The 19,153-nt window shown below is 39.7% G+C and overlaps 1 protein-coding gene across 1 annotated transcript in view; it reads right to left on the reverse strand.

Moving 5' to 3' along the window:
* Window positions 1–2,122: 2,122 nt before the first annotated feature.
* sgcd (sarcoglycan, delta (dystrophin-associated glycoprotein)) overlaps window positions 2,123–19,153 on the reverse strand; it is a 110,393-nt gene continuing 93,362 nt past the window's right edge. Inside the window, exons 7-8 of the mRNA XM_010870966.4 lie at window positions 10,776–10,899; window positions 2,123–2,580 (exon numbers count right to left, since the gene is read on the reverse strand). Of these exons, the coding sequence (XP_010869268.1) occupies window positions 2,401–2,580; window positions 10,776–10,899 (304 nt within the window). The 3' untranslated portion in view covers window positions 2,123–2,400. The remainder of the gene's footprint in view (window positions 2,581–10,775; window positions 10,900–19,153) is intronic.

Below are 19,153 nucleotides of genomic sequence, written 5' to 3' on the forward strand. Positions count from 1 at the left end.
CCCAGTACAAGGAATTTCTAGGGTGACCACCTATGAAGACTGTCACACCCTCATGCAACGTTTACTAGAAAGTTATTGTCAAAAAGTAGCATACTGAGCATGTTTTTGAAACTCAGCATGCCTGTTTCAGCAACGTGATGTGCGAAAACAGCAAAGTGGTAGTCAGATCGCAGAGAATACAAACCAAAAGTGTTTTTCATCATGTCAACAAAGGGAGGTGGGGGCTGCCACACACCCAGCATCCCAAATTCCTGCAGCTATGAAACTAGGTGGTAATGGCAGGATATTGCAGGTTTTCTAATGTAGGTGATCAGCCTAGTGATTCTGGTACTTCAGGACAGCAAATAGAACATTGTCACTCCAAGTGTCTCTGTAAATCTCAGGAAGATCCCTCTCAGTTCCTGTAAAAGGGCTGTTAGAAGGGACATACCCCCTATGTGTCATATAGTGTCTGTGTGTGTGTGTGTGTGAGAGAGAGAGATAGAGAGAGCGAGAGGGAGACCAAGCCAGAAAAAGCAGTATATTTAAAGTGTATTATATTTAAAACCATTTGTACTTAAGTAAACTAAAGTACAGCATTTAAATAAATTCACATTAGGTGTATTACAATGCTAGTTCCAATCATTTATAGTGAGTATACTAACATAGGAAATAAGTGGATCCATTATAACACACTTAAGTATTTGTATAACCACAACCCCGTTCCCAAAGTTGGGACACAGTGTAAAATTTAAAGAAAAACAGAATGCAATGATGTGCACATCATTTTAACCGTACATTCAATAGAGAATAGTACAAAGACAACATATTAAATGTTGAAATAGAGAAATGTTAGTTTTTTTGAAAAATATATGCACAATTTGATTTTGATGCCAGCAACATTTTTCAAAAAAGCTGGGACGGGGGAACAAAAGACTGGAAATTGTGTAATGCAAAATCCAGCCTGGTGGAACATCTCACAAATAATTAGGTTAATTGGCAAGAGGTCTGTAGCATGACTGGGTGTAAAAAAAGTATCCCAGAGGGGAGTCTTTCAGAAGATGGGAAGGGGTTCACCACTCTGAGAAAGAACGCACTGGCAAACAGTGCAAACATTTAAGAATAATGTTTCTCAATGTAAATTTGCAAAGAGTTTTGGGATCTCATCATCTATGGTACATAATATCATTAAAAGATTCTGAGAATCCGGAGAAATCTCTGTATGCAAGGGACAAGGCTGAAAACTGCATTGGATGGCTGTGATCTTAGGGCCCTCAGGCGGCTGTTGTCTGTGAACACTGTACGTTGCTGCATCCAGAAATGCAAGTTGAAACCCTACCATGCAAAGAAGAAATCATATATAAACAAAATCCAGAAATGCCGCCGCCTTCTCTCGGCCCAAGCTCATTTACGATGGACTGAGGGAAAGTGGAAAACTGTCCTGTGGTCTGACTAATCAAAATTTGAAATTATTTTTGGGAATCCTAGATGCTGCGTCCTCAGGACTAAAGAGAGGGACCATCTGGTTTGTTATCAGCGCACAGTTCAAAAGCCAGCATCAGTGATGGCATGGGGGTGCATTAGTGCACATGTCATGGGTGACTTGCACATCTGTGAAGGCATCATTAATGCTGAAAGATATATGCAGGTTTTGGAGCAACATATGCTGCCATGCATTTCAGGTAAGGCCTAGTTTATTTCAGCAAGACAATGCCAAACCACAGTCTGCACATATTACAACAGTATGGCTCCGTTGTAAAAGAGTCTGGGTACTAAACAGGCCAGCCTGCAGTCCAGACCTGTCACCCATTGAAAACATTTGGCAAATTATGAAACAAAAAATACAACGAAGAAGACCCCAAACTGATGAGCAGCTGAAATCCTATATCAAGCAAGAATGGGAAAACATTTCATTTTCAAAACTACAGCAATTGGTCTCCTCAGTTCCCAAATGCTTTCAGAGTATTGTTAAAAGAAAAGGTGATGCAACACAGTGTTAAACATGCCCCTGTCCCAACATTTTTGAAATATGTTGCTGGCATCAAATTCTAAATGGGCATGTAATAACATAATAACACTTCTTAGTTTAAACATTTGATATTTTGTCTTTGAATTATTGTCAATTAAATACAGGGATAAATGATTTGCACATCATTGCCTTCTATTTTTAATTGCATTTTATGCAGCTTCCCAACTTTTTTGGAAACAGGGTTATACAATATGTATAAATGCAATTTAATACTTTAATACGGTATTGAAGTATCACTGTATTTACCGGTTATAGGAAAAACTTTTAAAATAATACATTTAATGTACTGCTTTTTTGCCTTGGTTGAGTGGGTGTGTGTTTCTGTGTACGTGTAAATGTGTTTTTCTATGTGTTGCTGTTTGTGCATGTATGTGTGTTTTCATGTGTGTATTCTAGAGGCAGACATTGTTGCTGATCTGGCAGGTAGAGCCAGTCCCGGTCTGTGAGAGGAAGAGTTTGCCATTGGGACAGATGCACACTTCATAGACAGTCTGTCTGGTGGTGGTCCCCGAGGGAGAAGCCTTGCCCTCCGGTAGATGCAGTAGTTTGATTTTCTGTGCATCCAGAGTGATCTGACCACAGAGAGACAAAGGATTTAATGAGAACAGTGTTATTTATTTATGTATACTGTGGGTGGGTAGAGAAATATTGAAGCGAGAGAGACAGTAAGAGAGAAAAGGTTGGAATGAAGAGAGAACTGTTAGTGTGACTCTACCCATGTATTAGTTTTTAAAAAAAATCTACAATTATAGCCTCTATGCACAGTGGACCATACACTTCATGTGTCAATACACTTCAAGTGTGGTCAATGATCTGTTGATAGTATGGAATTTTATGAAACACTGCCATGCTTTTCTGGGCTTAAGACAAGTGGCTATCGACGGACAAAGTCAGTCTACAAGGCCACACACCCAAAAAAATCCCTGAATGCTGGAAAATTGTTTTCTGCTTCATGATTTGAGACTGACAAATCCATATCCAGTGTTTCAGCTACCAATTAATTCCAGCAGTACATTTTAACGTTACTCTGACATTTCAACTGGTATTTCTTCTCTAGCCGAACTCAACCATTCCACTCACCCAGATCATCAGTCTAAATCCCATCCTTCTAACCCCATCTTCCCCCCATGGGACTTTTAAGGTCATGCATATCCCTTAGAAGAGATTCTTCTCCAAATATGAAAGTAAAAAGGAGAAATGAACAGGCACCTAGGTAAAGAATTCCCATCAAAGGACTTGAAACACTTTTCAGCAGGGAATCTCAAGCTGACTTACACACATTTGCTATTGAAGAAATATTTGCAGTGAGAGACCAGGGACAGGCCAGTCTTGAATAGGCAAACTTCACCACTAACTGCAGTTGGAAGTGCTAAGGTACTCCTAGAGCGCACGAGGGGTCTGTGAAGTGTGTCACAAGTCAGGCAGCTGACAAATGGACGGATGGAAGGACACTAATGGAGTGTGACAGCAGTTATATATCAAGATAGCAAAGCCGTACAGTTGAGAATGGCCTTGGTGTATGACTCTGTTACTTCGCCTATTTGGATGAATAACCCAAGGGTCACGCTCATCAACATCCATCTCACATCATAATATCTACAGAGAAATATAGATGTAGAGAATGCTTATTTTAACTATTAATGCAGCCTTACTACTCTTCTGACTTCCTTCATGATATCTGTAAATAGCTAATCTGACATAACTAAACTAACTGAAATGTGCGTCCGATCAAATATGATCATAAAATGATCGTACGACCATTTCAACAACAGAGCTGGTATTCATCAATTTTATCTATGTTGTATTCTTATGATACAACTCACGTCTGGTTGAAAACCATGTAAACCAATGTTATCATGAACAACAACATAACAGCCTCAGTAACAACAACCATCATAATTATAATAATAATAGCTAACATAAAATAAGATGACGAGAAATATAACCCATAGAAATGTACCAAAATATTAAATATTCTATCACTACCGTATTAATATATTATTTATTTCACTCTATTCTGCATTTACTACCTCTTCTGTTGTTCATGCGTTTGTAAGGTTTGAATTGTCTTTGTGTATGTAATGCACAAGACAAAAACTTGCTTCACCTTGCTTTTCCTAAGTCACTCAGGCCTATAGTATCGACATACTTGAAAATCATAAATGGTCATTATAAGTTCTGTGAATAGCATCTTCATTAGCTAACAGGTCTTAAATTGACTAGTGAGAGGATAAATAAACCAGTGGTTCTAGGTTGAGCAGTTACCTTTATGATGGCAGAGTTTGCACTTCTGAAGGACTTTTTCGAAGTGCAAGAGACTCGTAAGAGTATTCCATAATTTCGCTGGTTTTGTCATGGAAAATGACAAATGGTTAATTATCGATTTCAGGCTACAATTTATGGTGAAAGGGGTCAATTCATAGGGTGATAATTGCCATACCCACATAAAGGTTGTGTCATATGTAAATAAAGACAGGTGCAGCACGTTGTCGCGTCCATGGCTTTACCCGATTAATCAATTTGCGATGAAATCTATGCTAATTTCATAGGGGTGCGACAGTTCCTCAAATCACACTTGGAGATTATGGTAAGTCTCTCCCCACGCTTGAAACTGAGATCTTTTCAGAGCATGAATGAGGGCCAGTGTCTTCTGAAAGTAGTCAGAACCCTTCACTTTCTCCAAAATTTGTTGTGTTATTTATAATTTATGAAATTTATTTTTTGCCATCAATCTACTTATAATAATGTAAAATAATAATAACAAAGTGAAAACAAGTTTTGAGAAATTTGTGCCAATTTATAAAAAATAAACATAATGCCTTCTCTCCCTCATTTGGAGTGTAGACGTGTTTTTTGTTGTACTCAACTGTGTTCCTGATCACCATCCCTATTTAAGTTCCTTTCCCCCTCATGTGCCTTGTTGGACATTATTTGCATTTAATTCCTTTGTAACATTGTTTTGTTTCATGTTGGGATTTCAGTTTCTGTTCTCAAGTTCTGTTTTAGTTCTGTTATTGAAGTCCGGTCTCATTAACATTGTTACAATAAAAAAACTCAGACACTTCATTCAACAATATGAAGAAGCACCTTTGGCAGAGATCACAGCATTAAACCTTCTTGGGTATGTCTCTACTTGGATTGCATTCCTGGATTTTCGCAGTTTCTCTCAAGAATTCTCTCAAGATCAGTCAGATTGGATGGAGAGCATCAGCAAACTGCAATCTAAAGATTTCCCCACAGATGTTTAATGGGGTTCGAAGTTGTTGTCGTGCTGAAAGTTGAATCTTTGTCAAAGTCTGAGGTCCTATAGGCTCTGGTTTGGTTTTTATGTTCATCCTTCCCTCAATCTTGACCAGTCTCCCTGAGAAGCTGCTGAGAAGCATCACCATAGCATGATGTTCCCACCACCAGACTTCACCATATGGATTGTATTTACTGGTAATGAGCGGTACCAGGGGCGTTTCCTGGCATAGGTAGACTAGGCGGTCGTGTAGGTCGTAAACTGTAGGGAGGAGCACCGATTGGGTGCACACCACCCCCCATAGAAATATATGTACAACGTTCTGACGATCCTGCCATACATTAACAGCACAGCTAATGTCGCAATGCAATCGTTCCACTGAAACACATGATAAAAGTACAAAAAATAACTAATGACGGAGGCAGAGCATGGGCCAACTTGTCACCAAACATGGGCCCTCCACCCACTGCGGGCCCTAGTGCAACTGCACCCCCCAAAACTACACCATTGATGAGGAGATAAAAAGCCCTCATCAATGGAACACAGATAACATGATTCATCAAGGCAACAAAAGAAAAATACCCCGTACTTCTCCCAGTGGAGTTAGATATATTAATGAATGCACATGCAGAATGAGTATAAATCTCCGGAAAACATTAAGAGACCACTGAACCTCTTTCCTTTCCAAAAAAGTCAAAAAGGAAGGTTCTGAGTGAGGAAAAGAAGGGTTAAAATTAAGAGACCACTGCAAATTGAACGCTTCTGTTCCTCACTCAAAACTTTCCTTTTCGACCCGCAAATGTTTTCGAGCTAGCCAAGAAGCCGTAATGTTGTGCTTCGCTGACGACGTTGTCATGTCACTTGATCGCGATGATGCATCTGCCAAAAGATGTACGACAGATAGTTTCCTTTATCATTTATAAAAACTGTTATGTTTTGAGATTTGTGCTCATTTTATTACGATCATATTAGCTGTACGGACCTTATGTGACTGCTGGCTCAATCTTGTCAGTTTTATGCAAACTTAGATGTTCGTTCTTTCTATTGATTGTTAATGGGAGAAAACAAATTATATTATTCCAAGTAAGATTAATGTGTTGTCAAATTAAAGAAGAGTATGTTCTCTTTAAAACAAAGTTCACTTGTAATTGTAATTTCGTTTAGGTTTTTTTGCTGTTTGTTTATTTGAAATATGAAAATATGATTTATTTTGAGAATTTTCAGTAATCAACAGCAGCATTCTAGAATTCGATTGGGGTGTAAAGGGTTGCATATAGAAGTTCTAAGTCATTTCAAATTGAGTGGTTCTTTGTTTATTATGGGTTACCCATGGGGATTAGCTAAAGCTTGTCCTTGCAAGTATATAGCCTAATATTATTTGAGGTTTTCTTTAGCACTTCAGTAAGTATCATGATTCAATTGTGTTATCATGTCACGGAAGGCAACTAAGACTACACTTTGATTCATTTTCCATTAATTAATTACTCAACTTTTGTTTAGTATTTATGAGTTAGTGTTTGTTGTTATAATAATTTGCAGTGTTTTAATGTGTAATTTGTTTTAGTTTGGCGGCATCGTATTGTGTGTATGAGTTGGTCATATGAGTTGTTTTGGGTTCGTACGCATGTGTTTTGTTTTGGTGGCATGGACTTTGTTTTTGTTGCAGTTTTGACAGCTCTTGGTTTGCTACGCCCACTCCGCTTGATCCACATCTGCCTTCAACTAACGCAGCTAATGAGACTGCTGCAATGATTGACCAAGCAGCGAATAAAAGGATATTTGAAATCCCAGCGATGGCAGAGGGGAGAACGAACGACAGAGGGAACGGGCCAGCCCAAACCAGAGAAAACCCACTGCCTGCGGGGTACAGCCAGTGGATCGCTGGAGATCACACAAATTGCGATTTGTTGGACATCAGGCGAGTACCTGTTTTATGCGCTCTGTCAAATCAAGTCTTGTAAAAGGCCGATCTGGGGTGCTCTCTCTTCCTCTCTTCTCTCCCCCGTCAAGAGGGCCTGGCGACCGAAGACTGCGACTTCATTAAGCGAGCCCGGCTTTGTACTCTGCTAGTTTGTGCCCACCCTTAAAGAGACAGTGCCTCTTTGACCCTGGAATCCCGGATGTCCGTTTTAAGAATGTTTTAAATATTGTGGATATAGACGTTGTTCACCATTTTTTGAGTAACTTTTTATATATTTATTAATAAATTGTTCCAAGTGAATTATTGGTCTGTGTGTGTGGCAAAATCCAGAATAGAACCAGATTCAGTTCCCTAGTCTAGTGTAACCCTAGGTGGTGACATTATCATGATGAATCGTGATGTATTGAATCATAATATGTGTATCGTGATATACACTCACCTAAAGGATTATTAGGAACACCATACTAATACTGTGTTTGACCCCCCTTCGCCTTCAGAACTGCCTTAATTCTACGTTGCATTTATTCAACAAGGTGCTAAAAGCATTCTTTAGAAATGTTGGCCCATATTGATAGGATAGCATCTTGCAGTTGATAGAGATTTGTGGGATGCAAATCCAGGGCACAAAGCTTCCGTTCCACCACATCCCAAAGATGCTCTATTGGGTTGAGATCTGGTGACTGTGGGGGCAATGTCAGTACAGTGAACTCATTGTCATGTTCAAGAAACCAATTTGAAATGATTCGAGCTTTGTGACATGATGCATTATCCTGCTGGAAGTAGCCATCAGAGGATGGGTACATGGTGGTCATAAAGGGATGGACATGGTCAGAAACAATGCTCAGGTAGGCCGTGGCATTTAAACAATGCCCAATTGGCACTAAGGGGCCTAAAGTGTGCCAAGAAAACATCCCCCACACCATTACACCACCACCACCAGCCTGCACAGTGGTAACAAGGCATGATGGATCCATGTTCTCATTCTGTTTATGCCAAATTCGGACTCTACCATCTGAATGTCTCAACAGAAATCGAGACTCATCAGACCAGGCAACATTCTTCCAGTCTTCAACTGTCCAATTTTGGTGAGCTCGTGCAAATTGTAGCCTCTTTTTGCTATTTGTTGTGGAGATGAGTGGTACCCGGTGGAGTCTTCTGCTGTTGTAGCCCATCCGCCTCAAGGTTGTGCGTGTTGTGGCTTCACAAATGCTTTGCTGCATACCTCGGTTGTAACAAGTGGTTATTTCAGTCAAAGTTGCTCTTCTATCAGCATGAATCAGTCGGCCCATTCTCCTCTGACCTCTAGCATCAACAAGGCATTTTCATCTCACAGGACTGCCGCTCACTGGATGTTTTTCCCTTTTCACACCATTCTTTGTAAACCCTAGAAATGGTTGTGCGTGAAAATCCCAGTAACTGAGCAGATTGTGAAATACTCAGAACGGCCCGTCTGGCACCAACAACCATGCCACGCTCAAAATTGCTTAAATCACCTTTCTTTCCCATTCTGACATTCAGTTTGGAGTTCAGGAGATTGTCTTGACCAGGACCACACCCCTAAATGCATTGAAGCAACTGCCATGTGATTGGTTGATTAGATAATTGCATTAATGAGAAATTGAACAGGTGTTCCTAATAATCCTTTAGGTGAGTGTATATCGTATCGCAAGGTACTTGCCAGTACCCACCCCTATTATTTTCCCTGAAGCTGGCATTTTTCTTTTGGCAGGGGGTGACATTTTCTCACATAAGGCGCCAGTTTGGCCAGAAATGCCACTGAGCAGTACCTTGTTTTTGCCAGATGTAGCTCTTGGCATTCATGCCTAGTAGTGTGATTTTTGTCTCAGACCAGACCAGAGACCCTTTTCCTCATGCTCTCTGAGTCCTTCAGGCGGCATGTCAAATGTTTTTACTCAGGAATGGATTCTGTCTAGCCACTCGAGCGTAAAGGCCTGACTGATGGATTGCTGCACAGATGGTTGTCCTTCTGGCAGGTTCTCCAGTCTCTGCAAAGAAATTCTGAACCTCTGTTAGACTGATGATTGGGTTCTTGGTCACCTCCCTGACCAAAGCCCTTCTTGCCTGGTTACTTAGTTTGGCCAGACGTCCTGCGCTGGGATGAGTTTTGATGGTTCTAGAGACATCTGAAGGATCATCAAAGGACGCAGGATGCATCTGAGCTCAGTTTAAAGTGTCATGGCAAATGGTTTGAATACTTATGTAGAACCTTGTATCCAAAAAAGTTGGTACGCTGGGTAAAACGTAAATAAAAAAATGCAATGATGTGCAAATAATTTAAACCCTATATTCAACAGAATATAGTACAGAGACAACATATTAAATGTTGAAACTGAAACATTTAATTGTTTCTTGAAAAATGTATGCCCACTTTGAATTTGATACCATCAACACGTTTCAAAAGGTTTGGACAGAGACAATAAAAGTCTAGAAATGTTGTGCAATGCTAAAAAACTAAACCTGATGTAATATCACAGAACTAATTAAGTAAATTGGCCACAGGGCAAAAACGTAATTGGGTATTATAAGATAATTCCAGAGAGGATAGGTCTGTCAGAAGTGCAGATGTGAAGGTGTTCACCACTCTGTGAAAGACTGTGCAGGCAAATAGTGCAACAATTTAAGAATTACGTTTACAACGTAGAATTGCAAAGAGTAAGGGGATCTCATCATCTATGGTACACAATATCATTAAAAGATTCAGAGAATCCAGATGGCCGTGATTTTCGGGCCCTCAGTTGGCACTGCATTAAAAACAGACACGATTCTCTAGTGGAAATCCCTGTATGGGCTCAGGAACATTAGTGCCCAGGGCATGGGTGACTTGCACATTTATGAATTAATGCTGAACAATACATACAGGTTTTGGAGCAACATATCCTGCCATTCTAAATGCCATCCAGACAATGTCTTTTTCAGGGCTTTGCTTATTTCAGCAAGACAATGCCAAACCACATTCTGTCGGTATTAAAACAGCATGGCTCCATGGCAAAAGAGTCTGGGTGCTAAACTGGCCTGCCTGCAGTCCAGACCTAACACCCATTGAAATCACAATTTTTTTTAAACGTGTTGCTGGCATCGAATTATTCCAAAAAACTAAAACATTTCTCAGTTTCAACATTTGAAATGTTGTCTTTGTATGTGTTGTCATTCTTTTTTATTTGCATTTTACGCACAATCCCAACCTTTTTCTGCAAACAGGGTTGTACATGAGATATTTCAGTTTTTAGTTTTCAACGTATTGCCACACATTTCTAAAAAAACATGTGTGTTTTTGCTTTTTCATCATGCGGTATTATGTATAGATTAATGGCAAATATATGATATATAATACATTTTGAATTAAGTCTATAACACAACAAAATGTGTGGAACCTGGATGGGGTCTGAATACTTTGCGATGCCACTGTATCTGTCAATACATCAGGAGGTAAATGTGGACAAAATCATGTAAACACCACATGTAAAAGTATGTTACTTTGAAGTAACTAAATCACAATTACATTCGCAGCTACCAAATTCACATTAGGTGATTGCCAATTAGCAGTACATTTGCGATGATAAAAATTCAGAGAATGAGTTTCCTACCTCTCCATCTTTGGACTCCAGGCGTAGATCACTTCTACATGTGGCCTGAATGTCGCCTGCCTCTGCTAGGATTTGTATTCCTTTAGGGGCTTCCATATATAGGGACCGTGTGGGGGACTCCAGTCTGGAAGAGATAGAAGAGACCCATCAAGCAGCAGCTTATTTGAAACAAACAGAATACTACATGTGTTGCGCTATAACAATATTTGCAAACATTCCAACACATTTCTATGTCTAAACACTGGAATAGGAAAAAATATTGTGTTAAGATAGAAACAGCAGTTACACTATAAAATCTGCAAACATGCCTTAAATAGTGTTCTTTTTACAGTGTTCCTTTTATGTGCATTAAAGGTAAATTGTCTTGAATAGGAAGCACACTGTATGTGGATTGGCTCCTGCTCTTGAACAAACTAACAACAAAGCATATACTTCAAGAAAATGGTGGTTAAAACAAAAATACTTTGAAGATACTACACCTCATCCGCATTCCCCCAAATCCCAATGCATTTTAGATTCCATAAACGTCAGTGGGATAACTTTATCCTGTATCTAATCTTTAAACATTATTATAATTTTATTATATTTTTGTCAATTTTTTTATTGCCCCATTTATATCAACTTTTCCTCCTGTCTCTTATTTCATAATGTTCAATTGTATAATCCTAAGTTATTTACAAATATAAAATAATTGATTGCAGAACTATTCACCCCCTTTTCTATGATACACATAATCCGTGGTGCAACAAATTGTCTTTTGAAGTTTTCCACAGCTGGGCTGGGAGACACTGTGCATGCTGCAACAATACCATGGGTGATTCACAAAATTAGCCATTATGGAAGAGTGGCAAAAGGAAAACAACTAACATCGAACCTTAGCTAGAGTTTGCCAAAAGGCATATGGGAGACTGAGACTAGGTGGAAGAAGTTTCTATAGACTGATGAGATTAAAATAGCGGCCTCCACACTAAGCGCTATGTTTGGCCTAACACCAGACATAAGCTTAAGAACACCCTCCCAACTGTGAATCATAGTGGTGGCAACATCATGCTATGGGGATGCTTCTCTTCGTCAGGGCCTGAAGGACAATACAGAGAAATATTGGAAGAAAACCCACTGAAATCGGAAGGAGAACTGAGCAGGACAATGACCCAAAACAAACCACCAAAACAACACTGAATTGGCAAAATAACAATTAATGTCCTACAGTGGCCCAGTGAAAGTCCAGACCTCAATCCAATATAGAAAATGTGAAGAGTTGAAAATTGCTGTTCAACAAAAGTCTCCATCCTACTTGATGGAGATTGAGCAGTTTTGCAAAGAATGGGTAAAAATTGCTCCAAAGACACCTGGACAGCAAAAGACTTATCCAAATAGACATATGATGGTAATTGCTGACAAAAGGTACTCTTGCAGGCATTGTGCCGAGCGCAGAAGTTATGGCACTATGATACTGGGAAATCTCTGTTAAAGATGGCTAACTCTTTCCAGGTGATGCCAACATGCAACACCTATGGAGCTTCCAAGCCATTCCTTAGCTAGCAACAATCCAGCTTAAACTAACTAAGTTGGCCAGCTTAGTGTTATGAAAAAGTGCCTTTGACCGCTGTACAACTTGGGAGTCATTTTGATCAATATGTTATGCTAGATATAGCTAATTCTAAATTCTCCAAACCCACAGAGGCGTTACAATATACAGCCCCGGAAAAAATTAAGAGGCCACTACACCTTTTTCTTTCCTCTCCAAAAAAGTTGAAAAGGAATGTTTTGATTGAGGAACTGACATGTTCAATTTGCATTTTAAACATTCTGTTCCTCACTCAAAACCTTCCTTTTCGACCTTATTTGGAAAGGAAAGAAAAAGTTGCAGTGGCCTCTTAATTTTTTCAAGAGCTGTATATATTTTCTTTTTTTGTGCGAAACTAAATATCTAGTTACTAAGATATTCAGAAAATCTATATGATTTGGCTGTCCTATAATCCACTTTTGTGATGGGAAGGATTACTCCTTATAGCCAAAAAGCAATCAGCACATGAAACCAAAACAATAAGGGAGAAGAGAATCCTCTCGACATACCTACAACTTAACTACAAGAACCATGAAAAGGAAAGTTCAACTAGGGATGTATTGTGTATTATGAGCACCTGCATTCTGGAGACATAATAAATGATCTGAGACCTGAAAATAGGTAACTGAGTTTGTCCAGGTTGTACACAGAGAGATGGAAATGGATGAAGAGTGCGTGCACAGTGACAGCCACACTGCACAGAAGGGAATAGGATTACAGCATCCATACTTCATTTATGATCAAGAATATGTTAGCTGTCCCAGAATGTAATTGGAAATATTGAAGATTTCCCCCTTGAATCACACAGTCATGGTACACCATGTCTTCTGAAAGACGACTAACACAACAGGAAAATACTATATGTCATTTGTAGTTTGACATCACTGTAGGATGAGAAACAGCTTTATATTTACTGCAAAGATAAAGGAGAACATTGTCATCATGTCATGCTTAGTTGTTGTTGTTTTTTTTTACCAGCAAAGAGTCAAAACAACAACAACTGTACAATCACTGATTAAATCCACAATACAGAAATGCCCAAAAATAATGTATCACTTTCATTAGTATTGGCTCAAAGATACTTTTCATATTTGAAAAGCCTGTGATTGCGAAGCTCAACCTGACTTTATGTCTTTATTAGGAGTTAAGCACTGCTGTTTGTCTTAGATGCTGCTTGACAGAAAGTAAAACTGGTGATGAAACAGAACATTGCAGTAACATCATAACACCATCTCAGGATGGGTCGACTAATCTGATGATGGGCTGAGAAAGATGCAATCTGCCTCCAAGTGGAGTGCATACTCCATTCGTTCCTTGTCTCCTGGAGCCTCACTCCACAAGAGCATTGCCTGTAAAACAGGAGAATGGGTTGTAATTTGCCTTCATGGAGAATTAGATGTCACCTGGGGGATATATGCCTTAGAAAAGAGAGCACCTTTCTTCCATCTCCCTCTCCTCTTTTCATTAGTTTTATGTTCCATCATCAACATGACCTGCTGAGTTCCAGGTTTAATACCTTTTTTTGGCTTTGTAATTCACATCACCACATATACAATTGCAAATTATATTTTTACTTCATTTTTACCTTTATTTATACAGAGAAATCCAGCTGAAAACTAGGTCTCTTTTGCAGCCCTGTTCAGACAGAAAATGCCACGTATTAGTTTAAACATTTATTGGAGAACTATTCACAGCAATGTATATACAATGTTTTGGCATTATGTGTTACTCCTCTTAGGTAAATCACTGCCATCACAAGATCGCGTATATGATACTACCAAGAACATCACACCGCAATATTACAAATAGTAATCCCCTTAGGCAATGAACAAGGTACACAGTATCGATAGCCCCCAAAAAAGGAAATACAGGACCAAACAGGTGAAGGCAGTGGTGGTGGGTGGATTGGCACCTGCATGATAATACCATCAGTATGACAGAATTGAGTAACCTGATGAAAAAATAGTAATCTAATATTGTAATAGGAGTGATCTCAACGTCAGCTGATGCACCGCTGACCCGTTACCTCTTGGCTTTTGTTATGGAAACTTTGAATTAAGGTGGATTTGAGAAATGTCTGTCTTTCCATTGGCTGGTATGTAAATCTTTACTTTGATTGTGACACACATGTCTGTATAATATCAGAGGATTATTATGTCCTCCTGCCTAGACAAAAAAGGGTGTCAGTTCTCTGTTCCTTGGGAATGTGGTCCTTGGGGCGAAGTAAGATCAGTTGGCCCCTTTAGGTAAACACTACAGTAAACATTATGGCAGGAAGGATAACACAAGAAAGATGGGCAAGTCTTGTGACACAAGACAGATGGGAAACAACTTACCACACCCCTTTTCACTGTTATAAATACGGATTGTGCATGTATGGAGTCAGAGACTCCTCGGACGATTATGTTGGTAAGCGTTTGACACGTCTCTCTTATTTGCAAATAATTAATAAACTGTTAACTTGTGCCAAGAGACTTTCGTCTCTGTACTTCCTTATTAAAGAGGTCTGATCGATGGAATTGCCATCAAACTTTCCTGGCTGAACTGCTGTACTATTCATTACAGCAACATACAAATATAAAATACAAATATAAAGACAAAATACACAAATCTTAAGAAAGGACATTTTTAATTTATAAAACATTAGAATTGTGAACATCAGAATACCTAGCTTAAGGTTACTTTGCAATGCGTGGGAAGCACAATAGTCAAACGTTTTCCTAACACTGAGTAAGCCTACAGTATCTCTAGGAATAGCCAGTCTTGAGAGCATATTTGATAACTTCAGTTTTTAGGTAAGATAATGTGGAACGTTCTACTTTACAGCCTCATATACAGCATCTCACAAAAGTGAGTATGCCCCTCACGTTTTTGTAAATATTTGAGTATATCTTTTCATGTGACAACACTAAAGAAATGACACTTTGCTACAATGTAAAGTAGTGAGTGTACAGCTTGTATAACAGTGTAAATTTGCTGTCCCTTCAAAATAACTCAACACACAGCCTTTTATGTCTAAACCGCTGGCAACAAAAGTGAGTACATGTCCAAATTGGGCCCAATTAGCCATTTTACCTCCTTGGTATCATGTGACCTTAGTGTTACAAGGACCCAAGTGTGAATGGGGAGCAGGTGTGTTAAATTTGGTGTCATCGCTCTCACACTCCCTCATACTGGTCACTGGACATTCAACATTGCACCTCAGGTAAAGAACTCTCTGAGGATCTGGAAAAAAATTGTTTTGCTCTACATAAAGATGGCATAGGCTATAAGAAGATTGCCAGGACCCTAAAATTGCGCTGCAGCATGGTGGCCAAGACCATACAGCGGTTTAACAGGACAGGTTCCACTCAGAACAGGCCTCGCCATGGTCGACCAAAGAAGTTGAGTGCACGTGCTCAGCGTCAAATCCAGAGGTTGTCTTTGGGAAATAGACGTATGAGTGCTGCCAGCATTGCTGCAGAGGTTGAAGGGGTGGGGGGTCAGCCTGTCAGTGCTCAGACCGTATGCCACACACTGCATCAAATTGGTCTGTATGGCTGTCGTCCCAGAGGGAAGCCTCTTCTAAAGATGATGCACAAGAAAGCCCACAAACAGTTTGCTGAAGACAAGCAGACCACAGGAATGAATGACAACATGTACTGTGACATACTGAAGCAGAGCATGATCCCCTCTCTTTGGCGACTGGGCCGCAGGGCAGTATTCCAACATGATAATGACCCCCGACACACCTCCAAGACGACCACTGCCTTGCTAAAGAAGCTGAGGGTAAAGGTGATGGACTGGCCAAGCATGTCTCCAGACCTAAACCCTATTGATCATCTGTGGGGCATCCTAAAATGGAAGGTGGAGGAGCGCAAGGTATCTAACATCCACCAGCTCCGTGATGTTGTCATGGAGGAGTGGAAGAGGAAAAAGCATAGAAAAAGCATTGAACAAATAAATAAATAAATGATGGAATCGTTTGGTTTAACAAAATGTAATTTACATTTTCTATTCAAAGTAGCCTTTGCAGCCACCCTCATGGCACTACAATGGAAATAAAATTCTTCAGACATTTTTGGGAGAAGTTCCCACAAATGTGTTACACTTGTAGGTTGCTTTGCTTTCAACCTTCTGCCCAGCTCATCCAAGACCAGCTCGATGGGGTTTAAGTCTGGAGACTTTGCTGGCCATTTTCTGATTTGAAGCCTACCGTCTTGCTCTTTTCTATTGAGATAGTTCTGACAAAGGTTTTGGGTCATTATCTTGCTCTAGGATGAACCCCTGACCAATTAGGCTTGTACCAGAGGGTATTGCATAGCATTGAAAAATGCTGTTGTATCCGTTTTGGCACAGGATGCCACTCCCTTTGTTCAAGTCGCCAACTCTGGATCCAGCAAAAGTGCCCCAGACAATCATGCTTTTTCCTCCATGTTGGAATGTTGATGCCACACACTGAGTAAACCATACTTTCGCCTATACCATGGCATGCAAAAACACTGCGTGATGAGCCAAAGATAAAAAAATATATATTAATTGGTCCATGAGACCTTCTTCCAGTCTTCAGCAGTCCACTGGCGATGCTTCATGGCCCAGGCAACCCTCTTTTCCATTTCAATAAAAACAGGAAAACTTGGTGTTCTGAAACTTTTGACTGGTGTATGTGAATTTTGTCATAGGTGTAAACTGGATTCCAGAGTGTAAATGCTCTATAATATGATGGTCACCTTAGAAATGTGTTCATTTCACTATTTGCAGTGCCAGGCAAGGATCTTTTATGTCAGGTGCAATCATAGACTAGCTGCAGCCCCCAAACAAAGAAAAAAAACTAACAATAACCACTAACAGCATTAAACACAAACAAGAAAAAGTAGTTTCCAACCTCACATATATACTACTGTTTAAAGGTTTGGGATCACTGACAAATGTCCTTGTTTTCCATAAAAATATACATTACATTTGTTTTAATAGGAAATAAAGCAAAACTAATAAGAAATAAAGTAATTGACAAGGTTAGAAATAATGAATCCTCCATTTGCAGCAATTACAGCCTTGCAGACCTTTGGCAAACAGTTGTCAATTTGTTGAGGTAATCTGAAGAGATTTCACCCCATGCTTCCAGAAGCCCCTCCCACAAGTTGGACTGACTTAATTGGCACTTCTAACCATACGGTCAAGCTGCTCCACGGTCAAGCTGCTTCCACAATAGCTGAATAGGGTAGAGATCCGATGACTGTGCTGGCCACTCCATTATACACAGAATACCAGCTGGCTGCTTCTTCCCTAAATAGTTCTTGCAGAGTTTGGTGCTTTGCTAAGGGTCATCGTCCTGTTGTAGAAGGAAATTGGCTCCAATCAAGCGCCGTCCACAGGGTATGGCATGTTGTTGCAAAATGGAGTGAAAGACTTCCTTCATCAAGATCCCTTTTTCCCTGTACAAATCTCCCGCTTTACCACAACCAAAGCACCCCAGACCATCACATTGCCTCCACCATGCTTAACAGATGGTGTAAAGCACTCCTTCAGCATCTTTTCATTTGGTCTGCATCTCACAAATGGTCTTCTTTGTTATCCAAACCCCTCAAACTTGGATTTGTCTGCCTATAAAAAAAAATCTCTGTCCAGTGGCTTTGTTGTTTTGCCAGTCTTTTCTTTTCATTGGCCTGTCTGAGATAATGTATTTTTCTTTGCAACTCTGTCTAGAAGGCCAACATCCCAGTGTCGCTTCTTCACTGTTGATGTTGAGACTGGTGTTTTGCGGGTACTATTTAATGAAGCTGCAAGTTGAGGACCGGCATCTGTTTCTCAAACTAGACAATTGGAGGTTTCGAATTGGTCCTCTTGCTCAGTTGTGCACAGTCCCACTATTCTTTCTATTCTGGTTAGAGCCAGTTTGCGTTGTTCTGTGAACGGAGTATGTGTTGCAAATATATGTTTTGAGGTTCTTAATTATAATGAACAGATAAAAAACATGAGGTGTTTCCTTGAGACGGTGTTCATTTGTGGCTACTCTTGCAATGTTTGATTTGTTTGTTTGTTCCATCTTCCCCTTTCACAGTTAGTAGTTTGTAAGATAATAGGGAATAGAACCCAAATTAATTTGACTCAAAAGTGACTCAAACTCCTGTTTGTACAGCAGAGTGTGTTAGGGTACAAGTATTTCTGAGGCAAATAACTTTCAGTAAGCATTTCAGCATAATTCAACACAGGGAATATTCCACAAGAAATTCCAAACATCTGGCATATTCAACCTTCTATTTGCTAAACCGAAATCAAGCACAATACATTTATGAGTGCAAATAATAAATAATGTTTCAGTTCCGTTTCTTTAACCAAACATTGAATTATCTTTAATGATAATGTATTTTTCATAAGTTGCTTTAGCTGAGCTATCTTTATGCTGGTTAATTGTTATTGTTGCTTCACATCATCACTGTCCGTTTACCCTACCACTATTACACTGCATTGTCTGCATTGTTTTGAGTTCTACAGATTCTACAGTGATTGTTTCCAGTGCCCTTTTCTGTAGTTCAATTTTGTGGGCTGTAATTACTTTACATTAGGCTTCTCAGTCTTCGGGCAGAAGGCTGGTTGCTGTCCCTTCACTTCCCTCAAGTTGCAACTCACTTCTGTCCCTTTTTCCACTTTGCTGCATTATGTACTACATATAAGTAAGTCATTTGAAGTCACTTTAGTTTTTGTCATTTAGTTCGGATCCACGGAGTCGGCGACTTGTATGTGCCACACTCTCCACTCCACCTGGATGTTGACTTAAAACAGTGGTCTTGTGGTCAAGACAAATGGTTCTTATACCAAAATAGGCACTGTG

The sequence above is a fragment of the Esox lucius genome, chromosome 7 (assembly GCF_011004845.1).
Source record: "Esox lucius isolate fEsoLuc1 chromosome 7, fEsoLuc1.pri, whole genome shotgun sequence".
Lineage (NCBI taxonomy): Eukaryota > Metazoa > Chordata > Actinopteri > Esociformes > Esocidae > Esox > Esox lucius.